The 12,597-nt window shown below is 30.7% G+C and overlaps 1 protein-coding gene across 2 annotated transcripts in view; it reads right to left on the reverse strand.

Annotated features, from left to right (window-relative positions):
• Positions 1 to 8,593: 8,593 nt before the first annotated feature.
• The window catches only part of Pfdn4 (prefoldin subunit 4), a 45,674-nt gene continuing 41,670 nt past the window's right edge, over positions 8,594 to 12,597 (reverse strand). Inside the window, exons 4-5 of one of the 2 annotated variants that reach the window (XM_035362529.2) lie at positions 11,854 to 12,056; positions 8,594 to 8,797 (exon numbers count right to left, since the gene is read on the reverse strand). In XM_035362529.2, the coding sequence (XP_035218420.1) occupies positions 11,861 to 12,056 (196 nt within the window). In that variant the 3' untranslated portion in view covers positions 8,594 to 8,797; positions 11,854 to 11,860. Of the gene's footprint in view, positions 10,592 to 11,853; positions 12,057 to 12,597 lie in introns of both variants that reach the window. The other variant, XM_035362530.2, reaches the window with a different exon arrangement.

The following is a 12,597-nucleotide window of genomic DNA, read 5'->3' on the forward strand; positions in this document are numbered from 1 at the left end:
AATTTTTGTCTTTTTACAAATAAGGTTTTGCATGTTAACTTTATTTATTAAATGTCACTTTTTTCGTGCTTAACGCCACATAAAATTAAATTCAACAGCAAAATCACCAAATATTTAAGAACAGCATATCTTTAGAATTTTCGACGGATAGTCTCGCGCATTAGAGATAAAAATATTTTCCTCCGTACGGTGCTGCCAATGCTTGCTTTCAAATCGTTTTGTTAATCAAAAATTCATTAAATTTCACAAAGTATGAATGATAAAATTCGAAATTCAAAATTCGGTCTTTCACGTGTACATGTTCTGGTAGAGGACAATGTTTTAGAAAATTTAATGGCTCTATATGCTGTCGTTTTTTCACAATGCGAGGAACATATATGCATACATTCAGATTGTTTATTATTTAATTTCCTTAAAGATAATACAAGACAATAGTATTTGGTAGCAACAATTTGAAAAGTGTTTCGGCATTAATAATAGTGGACGACAAAAAATCCCGTTTCAAGACTAACAGCCCATTCGGGCTAAAATTTGATTATTAGTTGTTTATCGTTATAAAGCTGTATCGTGTAGTAAGAAAGAAATCGTATGAAATAAGGAGGAGAAACAGCAAAATAGTTTAATATATTTTTAAAAAATAATATTTTTAAATATTTAATTTTTTATGCGATAAGTGCCATATAGAAAAGTAACAGGCGAGAACAACAGAAACACAATCAAAAACACACGAAGAATGCAAAACTAAAATAGAAAACGAAAAGTAGGCGGAATATTTTTGAATAAGGTGTGATTTAAAAATTAAATTCAGCGATTTTATGTCAATATTAAAAAATATGCATCAATACGATAAGCGCAGACGCCATGTTAGTTTTTAGAGACATTGAGTATTTCTTGAAAGCAGGAGAAATGAAATATTTGCAACGCCTTCGCAGGGAATCGAACCGCGGACCTCTCAATTTCGCGCTGAGCGTGCAGACCACCACACCACGAAGGTTCGCTAAAAAGGCGGGGAAAATAGCTTATAAATTAAATCAGTTTTTGTGCAATTAAAATTTGTAATTTTGTTTCTAAAAAACCTCTTTGAATTTGTAAAATTAAAAATTATGATGCATTAAAAAAAGCAACGCATAAATCTAATAAACCATTGTTTCAAAACTTCTGTTCATATTTTTAATCTAATTGTTATATTAAAGTTATTTATATGCAGTTATTTGTATTATTATTACGTTATGTATTTTATATTTTAGAAAAAAATGTAAGGGGTTCGATGAAGAAAACTTATTTTTTAAAAGGGGTCGATGCAAGAAAAAGGTTGGGAATCTTCTAAATGGTGCGGAAAGTTCTTTATTCTTGCAGTAATATTAAAAATGCGTAACTACTAAATTAACTATGAACTTAATTTTAATTATTTTCGAAAGAAGATCAAACGATCTGGATAGATAGAATATCCAGATATTTGGTGTTCTATTCTATTTCTTCGAATCTTGCTAAATCGTGGGTAGGATTGCGTAATCCGATTTAAATTGATAACAGTGCCTGTAAAAACCGTTTCACTGCCAGCCTCTGATAGCTGCAAAAAAGTTCATGTAACAAAATCACGTCCAACAGTAACTAAAAACTCAGCGAGATTTTAAATAGTCACAACTTTCAAATCGTTTACATTTTGCCTATTCCCAGTTCGGTCACTTTTATTCTTTTATTCAAAAGTAACTTTTATGATAAAAACTAGTTAAAGTTCAAGAAAGAAGCGATTGCATGAAATATTTTATCTAGATCCACAAAAGCTTTTACGTTTGAACAGTATTCGCAATCTCACCAACTCATATTACAATATACTTTGTATGCTGATGGTTCATACGATTTCGTAACTGAATGTATCTTGAACAACTAGTCACAGATCCATGGTTCCTATTTATAAGAATGGGTTTCAAACAAGGTAAGCTTTCAGATACAAAATTTTGATCGGTTAATATCTTTCGCAAACATATAATTGACCAAATTTAAATTCTTGATGGCATCCCTGTAAACAAAGTTCCAAATAATAATTAACTATTTATCCTATCACTTAAGGGAAAAAAACTCTGTAATAAGCAAAACTGGCTTAAAAAAGTGCTAAAATTACACGAATTCACCTGCTTTAATGTGATGAAAAGAAATCGCGAAAACGTCAAAACGTCAGATTAAAGGGCCATATAAAAAACTGAATTATCTTAGATTAAAATTTAGTTAAAGCATATTTACAAATAAAAGTGTGAAACCAATACTTACGCATTCCTGTTTGCCTCGCATATAGCATTTCTCTTTTATTTGCATTCCAGAACTTTTACACATCGTTACTTTTAGTAGAACCTGTATATAGTTCACAAAAATTGTAACTAATGTTATAATGAGTGAGTTTATACATTGACTGATTTCAGTACGAAATCTTTATTAGCCATTAATTTATTTTTCTCTAACCATCCCATATAAAAATTTGTCCTAAGTTCAAAAAGTCTAATATCACTTACACTCAGCACAAAAGCCTACTAGAACAACGGTGTATGATAAACTTTTCAAATTGAGTCAGTCATTTTCAAACACCATATTTATTTGCCTATATTCTCTTCTTTTTTTTTAATTAATTTTATCGTAAAAAATTGAGAGGGAAAAATTAATGTAAATAATTTATTTTTCGAAGGCGCAGTTACAGTGAGTGAGAAAACAACAAAGGAAAAGTATTCATGGATTATCTACTGATAATTATTATAATATTATTTATTTTAAAAAACCTATATTGTAATAAAAATACAAATAACATTACGACATCTAATAAAATATATTCATATCTCCTTCACTGTATCTTGAATCTCGCCCCTCTCTCGTTGTTGTCCACTGTTACTCCTTAGGTCTCAAATCACTTAGTGCTGCTGGACATGTTGTCTGTGCTGTCGGCTACAGCTTTCACTTCATCGGCATCGTTAACATTGTCATCATCTTTGTCACCGTTCAGCCTGCCTTCCAAAATGCAGTGACCTTTAAACCATCATGAGAAACAGATATCTCAGTTTTCTTGAAGGATTTTAATATTATTATTTCACTAATTAGATCCCACGCGCCCTAAATCCAAGAGTAGATCATTAGTAAGATGAAAACAATCCCTATGAGGACGAATGATTTTTAAAACTAAAGGAAGCTCACATTTTAAACGCCTTGAGGAAGGAGAAAATCACGTGAATATTTAAAACATTTTGAGAAGTTTGAGCTAAAAAGCTAGAAAAAAAATACCTGAATAAATACAATATTTCCTAACAGGTCCTCATACATATGCAATCGTTTAATGAACTATGGCGAAGCCATTCTGTGTAAGGGGGAGAATGACTTCGTAGAGAAGTCGTGAAGAAAAATTATTTCGAATTTACATTATACTTGCAAACACACCACGGAAACACCATCACCAGCCAGCCGTACAGAGCCAAGCCCGTACCTAACTGGTGCCACCATACAAACTATGGTCGCTGCCTCATGTTAAAGACTATTGCCGTTTTGAATGGATAACAATTAGCGGAAGATGACTCCTAACCCAAAACCAAGAGTGTGGGTCGTCTCCCATGCAAAACCTGGCTGTATATATGTGTTGGTTCCTTTCCCTCCCCCTCGTTTGCAGATCTAACCAGAGTGGCTTTCTGTTGTGCATCCTGAGAAAAGTTTCGGTGACCGGATGGCGATAACTATTTCCGACGAATGCTTAATGAGATGCCCAGCAATTGAAAAATAAATGAATGAAATTCACAACTTCAAATATTTTTTTAAACTCTAATCAAATTCAGACAATAATTAGATAATCCAGCACTTATTGATTCAGCACACTTGATAATCTGGTACACGTACTATAAAGATTTACTTTATTCTAACCAATAATTTTTAGTTTTACTTTCCTTCCTGATTTCAGTTTCCTGTCAGAATGTAAATTTTAAATGACATAGTATTCAAATTTAAACGTGTTTCAGAAGCAGTATTTAAGCTGCGTTTCAAGAGTTCGAAAAAGAGGACAGTAGCGGACTTAGTTCTGATGTTTATGCTACGAATTTAAAATTAGCTCTCTAGTTCGGTATTCGACACCTTTCAGTTTATACTGATATTTCTTGGCTCGGCTTTGCTGTGTGCAGTCGATTTAGCGTTAGTTAAAGCTAAGGAGCCAGTCGTTAGTTATCTCAAAAATTTAACGTGCATTTATATTCTTATTTTCTGTTAATTTTCGTTAGCCACAAGTGGTGGTGATTTGTGAGCACGAAGTAGGTACATCTGTTTTAATTTAGTTTAAATAAAAAGGTTATTTAAACCTGTCTTCTGCAGTATTTGTTCATAAAGACATAGCGGGAATTTGCTACATCGTCTTCGACGTAGAGTCAAAGTTGTATGTTACCAAAGAATACCCATAGACTCTATAGTACATCCGGGGGAGACAGAAGGCCAATAATATGAGGAGGCTATTAGCATGCCATTTGGAAGAAAATGGAAGTGCACGTACTTGCTTCGGAACTAATTATGGCTTGATGTTATGTAGAAAACAAGACTCGCTATGGCTGAATGTTCTGTAGGAAGTAAAAATTGAAAAATGAAAAGTAAAAATTCGAAATGCTGTTAAAGGAAGTAAAAATGAAATCTGAACTCAGTACAGACTGTTGATTTTAACAATTCTTTAATCATTGCTTTTGAACACCAAATTTGTTGAATGGATTATAGAAACCAAAGATGACCCAGTTTGGCATAAGTCTACCGAGGCATTAAATATATTTGTGAAATTCACTGAGTGTAATAACGAAAATGCAATGAAGTAGTACTGAAGCTTTAATTAATCAACCTCCCTCTTTTCTTCTAATAACAAACTTCATAAATTAGCAACTTCAAAAAAGGTTTAGAATAAAGCAACAACAATAAAAATTAGATAATAAAATACCAAACAGAACTGCTTGGTTAAACTAAATCCTTACAAAATTGGACATTGGAATAATTTCTTTCACCTATAATCAAAAGCTTCCGTTTCTGGGATATTTCAAAACCGATCTTTCATATACAGCAGCAAAAGTTACTTACTAGTTACCAAATTTCCGGTACATTTCAAAACAGATGTCTCAAATTCTAGCTACATATTATAATTCGAGTCCAATTTACTTAACAATCATTTCGTTTTCACTTAGAATAAAGCAAATGGGTGCTGATATGCTTCCGTAATACTGAAGACTTTCTTAATCTTTATATTTCTTCTTCATATTCCATCAAATCACAAAACTACTCATTAACCTTAATTAATTTAAATGTACTCGTTTAGCTGAAGTCAACCTTGACGATTTCATCGTCTGATCAGGGGCGCGTAATGGCAGACCGCACATTGAGTTGAACAGTGTTAAGCGAATTTCGCTTACTGCGCATGCTTGATGGTGTACCTTTGGTGCGGGAAGAAATATTGGCGACTAAGCAACCCTTTGTTAGCTTATTCGTGATCTCCATGGCTGTCTAGTGTGTTCGAGTGATGTTTAAAACTGCAAATGTTGTGGAACTTTGCTTATTAGTTATTTTAACGTCCATGCCGATAGCACTTCCTTATTTATCTAATATATGCTTCATTTTAATTTGTCAATAACAGTGCATTTAATATTTGTTAACATATGTTCGTAATAATTCGTTATTTAAATGTAATTTGTTTACATGTTACAATTCAGTAATTGTAAATTGGAGTATCTCGCTTAGTTTGTTAGCGTATATTCGCGCTTTTATTTTCTCATTTCAAAAAATTTAATAACTAGCATTAAAGAATTGTAAAATTTCTTCAGTGTTATTTGCAAGCACTTGTTACATTCCTCAGTGTTTCTTTATGTATGTACGAATGTAACGTATGGTAAATCCTGAAATGTTTTTATTGCTTAAAAGTATAATGAATAAATTTTCAACTAATACATCCTAAATTACAGTCTTTTTCTGAACGAAAATTTGTACAGTTGCAAAGGAATGTGCAGAATTTCGTAAGTATTATATTTTACATTTTGAATGTAAACACTGTTTCACATTACTTCGCAATAATTTCAGCTTTCTGGTTGTTTGAGCAGTAGAGCAAAAAATAGTATTTTAACACAGTAATTAATTTACATTATACTCTACGAAGATTTAAACGCCAGATTTGTTTACAATTAGATGGCGATACATCTACCATATACCGTATTTATCTTCTTTTCAAATCGCGCCAACATAGTAATTACGCCAAATTGTTTTCTGAGCATGCGCAGTATGCGACATTCGTTTAACACTGTTCAACTCAATGTGCGGTCTGCCATTACGCATCAGGGGCTGATTGATTTCAAAACTTTCGTCATGCCGTTTTTAACAGCTGCTTTCTTTTTGACAACTATAACTTCGAATAAAGAAATTTAAAGCTTTATTTATTTATGAACTCAACTGAGCATGGAAAACTGACAGTAAGTTTTTTTTTATTCGTAGTGATCCCTGGTTGAGACAGCTTATATGTTCCCATTTCATACATTCAACGAATACAGGTAAATGTCATGGCTGGTTCTTATGCACTTTATTCATTAGAAAGCTTCTGGCCGAACAAGGTAAATAATCATCTTGAATTAATGTGCTCACTCTTCAGTCTGAAAAAGCTTGACTTTAATATAATATAGAGGATGTTTACACATTTTTAGAATGATTTCAATAATGTTTTTTTTTTTTTTTTTTTTTTTTTTGTTGTTGTTGGGGGAAGGAGAATACAAATTTCTGACAACAGCTTATTATTTGAAATGAGAACTGCCGTCTGCTACTTTTAAATTCATTCTTATTTCAAAATGTCGCACATAAAGAAGCTGTGGTTTGAAGGATATGTTACTGTGCTTTCTGAAGACAATTTCGTAATTTAGAAATGTTATGAAATGCATAATTCAAATTTCGAAATGCAAAATAAGCAAAATTATAAATCAGAACGGGAGGAACCGTCAATTATTACTTCTACATGGAACAAACATTCAAAAAAGGTATGCTGGCAAAGTAATGAAATCCGGCATTCTCTGGCCGGCAATGTATGTATGAAACGATTAAACATTTTGCACATTGTCTAAGCATTTGATAGAATGCCAGATCGGCTCTTTTCGAGTAACCGATACTACTTAGCAGAAAAATGATGCTAAGAAGCGAAAATGACTGGTAAGAAGGATCCACGGGACTACTGGTTGCTGAATCGCTATGATGTGATGTTTGTGGGAAATAAAAGTAAAGTCATTTGTCCTGTTAAAGGCGGCGTCAGTTATTTCACGTATTTCATGAAATTCATTTGGCTGTTCGACACAGAGGCCACAACGGAATGTCCAAGGAACTTTAAACCAAATACAAAAATGTTACACAGAATGATATTTAACTTTACATCCATCTTTGTCAGCCCTGCCATAAAAAACAAAAGGGTATTAAAACAGAGCATTATTTTGAAACCTATGGTAACTCAGATAGATCTTACCGATTTCCAGTCAGATAGAGTATACAACTTTAATATGGTGTACTAAGATGATCTCACTAATTTTTTTTAAACGTGTTTAGAATGAAAGTTTTTTAATGGCAGTCCTTCATTAATTTATCAAAATAACATCTGTATTTTTCAGAAATGAACGTCTTTTAAATAATAGTTTATCACAACCCTTCTTCATACTTTGCCTAAAGCGCAATTGTCATTCTATAAAATGCCTAGGTAATGTATATAATAATTCTCATATTTCGCCTAAAAACGCCAGGGATTCTATAAAATGCCTTAGCTGTTCTATGAATGCCGACGTTTCATACATTACCGGTAACAAACAGTTTCTAAAGTTAAATCATTGGTAACAAGATAAAAATCTGTAAATGCAAAAATTCAATTGGAGTCTTAAATACATCAGTAATAACAATAAATAAAAAATCTGAAAGCTTTCAGATTTTACATTATGCCAAAATGGGCGTTTTTTTAGTGTTTTGTATGCTACCCTTATTTTTTAAATATCATGTCCTTTGCACTTAAACTATAAAATTCAATTCAACAGCAATATTGCAAAATAATTTTAAAATGAGCATATCTTTAGAATTTCAAATATACAGTCTCGTGCGCTGGTGATAAGTTCCCCCCCCCCCGTAATGTTGCCATTGCTCGCTTTGAAATCGTTGTTTGTTAATAAAAAATTTCTGAAAGTTCCCCCATTTCTTCCTTTGCTACACATACAGATTAAAATATACAATTACTCGCACAGTTCTTCCCTTGCTTAATTTCCCTCCCAACTTTTTGCACCTGATTTATAAACTTTCAACTTTAGATTTATAGTAGCAATATACTAAGTACGAATAGATATGAAAATTATTATATAAATAGAATATAAAAAGAGTACGATAAATAATAACTATAATTAAAATCTATAATGCAGTACTTTTTTAATCAGCATTTATATTTTTATTTGTTTTTAATTTGTTAAGCTGTTCCTTTAACCCTTCGATTCAGAAATGGTACACATTAGAATTTTTTGAGGGGTAAATTTGTTGAAGAAAAGGTAGTAAGTAAATATGGTATCTGTGTTTCTAATTATACTCCAAGTAAACAAACAAAAAAGAAGCAATGACTTTTTTTTTTATTTTATTCATTTTCATATATATATATATATGGTTTTTTTTGTTTTTGTTTTTTTTTTTTTTAAATTTTACATTTGGTATTTACAAGCATGTGTTAATACAAAACCAACTGCGCAAAAAGCTGTAAACAAGCTTCCACTTTCATCCTCACAAAGGCAATGCCACTGTAAATATTATCAGGGAACTAAAATGGGGAGGAAAAAAAGAAGTTTCATTTTAATAAAAATGAATGCATTTTTAGGAAGACAATTTCATGAGATACATCTAAAACAACTTTTTGGGGGGTCATACTTAATTAAGTTTTGTGTTAAAAAAAAAAAAAAAAATCTAAGAGATTAGCGTTCATGGCAATCATACCCACTCATTACCTCTCTATCTTACATTTTAGTCATTTCATAATATTTTAAACTTACCCATTACTATACCAAAATGAGATTAAAGAATATTCATATGATAATATCTAAGTGTCCAATGAATTATAATGCATTTGTTAAAACAATACATCTCATGGCATTTTTCCCTCCTTCTCCAGGTCCACCAGTGACCAAGTAGTTAACATGGCTGAATACTAGTAGTTTTGCCAAAGTTAGAATCCAAATAAATGAGCTAACTACATGGATGGTTTTCATGGTTTTCCCACATGTAATGTAAATACAAGCCAATTTCCATACGAGAGTCCTCTACAAAAGCTTCCCTCCTCTTAGACAGTCCTTGAGTGCATTCCGTATTCAATATCCTTCTTCTCCCTCTCTCATATCGCCTTCTATAAATTTCAAACATTTGATAAATAAGCTGTCAACACTTGCAGCATTTCAAACTTTACATTAATACTCTTCTGAAACTGTACAAGTGCCTTGATACGTTCATTTGAATTTAAAAAAAAAAATTCTGATTATGGCACAGTCTGTTAAAGAAGGAACATCTTCAAGGAGGATTTTCTGAGTGAAAGTGGCTCATATTAACAAATTCTTTTTTGAGGTGAGAAATCCAATAAAAAATCCAACCAAGAAGGCGTTAAGGAAAAACCAATAAATCACCTTCACATGCAGAGAAAACTTTTAACAGTAAGCAGTTAGTTACAAATAATTAAATTACATAGCTAGATATCCTTAGTCACAACAGATTTAGATGGTTATGATTCCAGTTTTTATTTAAAAAATTACCCAATGAAAAAGCACTAAGAACATTTTACAGAATTATAATTTATGACATTGATTCTAAAATGATATTCATAAACGCTATGAAATATTTATGCTTTGTAGCAACTACAAACAACAAAATATTTATAGATCTTTTTAATTTGAAAATTTTCTAAATATTTTAGCTAATTTACATAAATTTCCTTTTCCTTAGCATCTTTTCTAAGTTTATTTGTTTCAATAAATAAGTCAATGTTCCCACTAGTCTCGGTTTCATTTCCTAGTTTGTTAATATTTTTTCTGAAGCCTCTTTTATAAAATCAGTTTCTTCTTCAATGAGTTCTCTCTTCATTTTAAAATTTTCTGATTTAATTAAATAATTCTCTCCTTCTAAAGAACTGCCTGTATTTGGAATGTATACAAAAAACTTATAATTTATTTCTCCAATAATATGAGAATAAATATGAAATAAGGTGAGGGCTGCCGGTAAAGCCAATGTGGCAGATTTTTAGAATGAAAAGCATGGCAAAAATTTTAAAATTTAGTACAGAAACTAAGATATATATGGTGCACTGAGACATATAATATGAATTTTTTAATAAATTGTTGGTTTTCAATTTCTTTGCTTGCTTCAATGCTTGTGTCTACCAGGAAGATAAACATGTTAAGAGAAAGACTTTGGGGATGAAAAGGAGAAGATTCAACTCATTTTGTTTTTGTTGTTCTTCCAAAAATTCTTCAACAGCCAAGAAATTAATCCCAAATTTCCTATAAAACACGTCCATTGCTCTTGCCTTTTAATCCTTCTATAGCTTTCGAGATGCTAGATCTAAAATACTCTGTAAAAGCAAAAAGTTAGATGATTTGAGGGGGTTCAGAAAAGAAAAGTGCAAAAAGAATTCTCAACAGAAAATTGATACACATTTAAATATTCTGACACAATTAAATGGGAAAAGACACTTACTATAGAAAAATATAAAAGAAAACAAATGAAATTAATTTTTAAATAATTAGAGTAGCTTTTTTGTTTTATTCTCAAGAAAGTTTCAGAACTTTATATTTATAGCATTTTTTATTTTGTTTATTTTTCAAAATCAAAATATTGCTAAGTCACAAAAATAAAAAGTAATATCACTTTAAAATAAGTTAGAAAAAAATAAAAATGATTTATTTTAACATTATTTCCTTAATATGATTTTACTATATTATCAATCTTATAATGTTTCTAAAAAAATCATCCAAGAATTCACAAATCTCCAAATAAATTTTGTATACAAACTGATCTTAAAATTGCCAAAATGTTGATAAGTCACCAAATTTAGTGCCACATAATAAAAGAACTCATATTTCAAAAAAAGGAAACCTTTTTTGGTGTGATATTTTATGAACTCTTCATTACCAAAAAAGAAATAATTTTGAAATGTCTATGTTCAGTTCAGGCAGTGCCTAAAATTCAAGCATCAAGTAAATTAAGTAGTAGTAAAGAATTCAAACATTGACCCATTAAATATATATTTGTCAATGCATTGTCAAAAAATATTCCTCCAAAATATTAATTCACACTCAAAATGGCAGTCATAAAAAAACAGATGGAAATGTCAGATTAGTAAAATTAAGAACCTTTTGCCAATTTTGTACAAAATTCAGGACTTATAAGGAACAAAAATCTAAAGACTTTTTAAGTACTTTTAAGGACTGTACAAAAAGGCCCGAAAAAAATCTTTGATTAAACTGAAGTACTTTAGTACAGTGAAAATAATAATTAATATATACTTGCTGCATGGATAAACTTAGTAAGTATATTCTTGATGTAAAAAAAATTAAATATGTATATTAAACATTGACTTTTCAAAAAAATTCTAAAACTGTCTACCGCAGATTAAGACAAGTCATGTTAAATACAATTTAATAAAAATAGTTATGCTCAAAATCACAAGGAATGGGGAGACGGAATATGCACAGTTTCATAAAAAAATTACACAAATGTCTACAGTAGATCAGTAGCACAATTCAAATTGAATAAACTTTAAGAAAAATTATAAAATGGAGCACAGCACAAAAAAAGGAAGGGGGGAGGAAGAAAAAGAAATATATATTTTACCTAAATGTTATTCAGGTTCTAAATTAATATTACTCCCAAATTTTGCATATAATTGAACTTTGAGATCAGACATAACTTGTTTGATACATTCTCGTTGATCACGTAACAAATTTATTTCCTTAGCAATTTCATCTTTCTTTGCCTCAATCATCTGTTGGGCTTCATCTGTACTTACATACGTAAAAATATCACCTACTCTAAAAGTATGAACAGTTAAGAAAAAACAATTTATCAGACAAAAACAGAAATCTTCATAAGACAGCTCAGAGCTTCTCATGACAAAATATACTGATTTTGTACTAAGTAGGGAAAACTTTAGAATAAATATCTAATATAATAAAATACATTCATTATATGTCAAAGTTAATTTTTATGCAAATTTTTGGTACCTTGTCATAAACATCACTACTTCAGAAAGACATCAGACACTGGATTTGGTAAAAGTGCTTTATAAAAGATGGCAGCAAACAGTGACTAATTGATTGGAATGATCTTATACAAGTTCTTCTATTTCCAAAGTTTTACAAATTAAGATGAAGAATTTTATAAAATTCAATATCTTAAAAGAGAAGTTTTTGCAAACATACAGTCTAATCCTTTACATAATCCTCAAAGGTAAAAAAAATTCAGTTAGTGAGGTAATCATCATATTTTTTTAAAAAAATTATATGTAAAAGTTGTACAATATTTCAAGCAAAATTCATCGAGACATCTGAGAAAGAATTTATTAATTTAGATCATGCA

Source organism: Stegodyphus dumicola, chromosome 8 (genome assembly GCF_044657685.1).
Source record: "Stegodyphus dumicola isolate Sdum_Otavi_A_Nest chromosome 8, ASM4465768v1".
NCBI lineage: Eukaryota > Metazoa > Arthropoda > Arachnida > Araneae > Eresidae > Stegodyphus > Stegodyphus dumicola.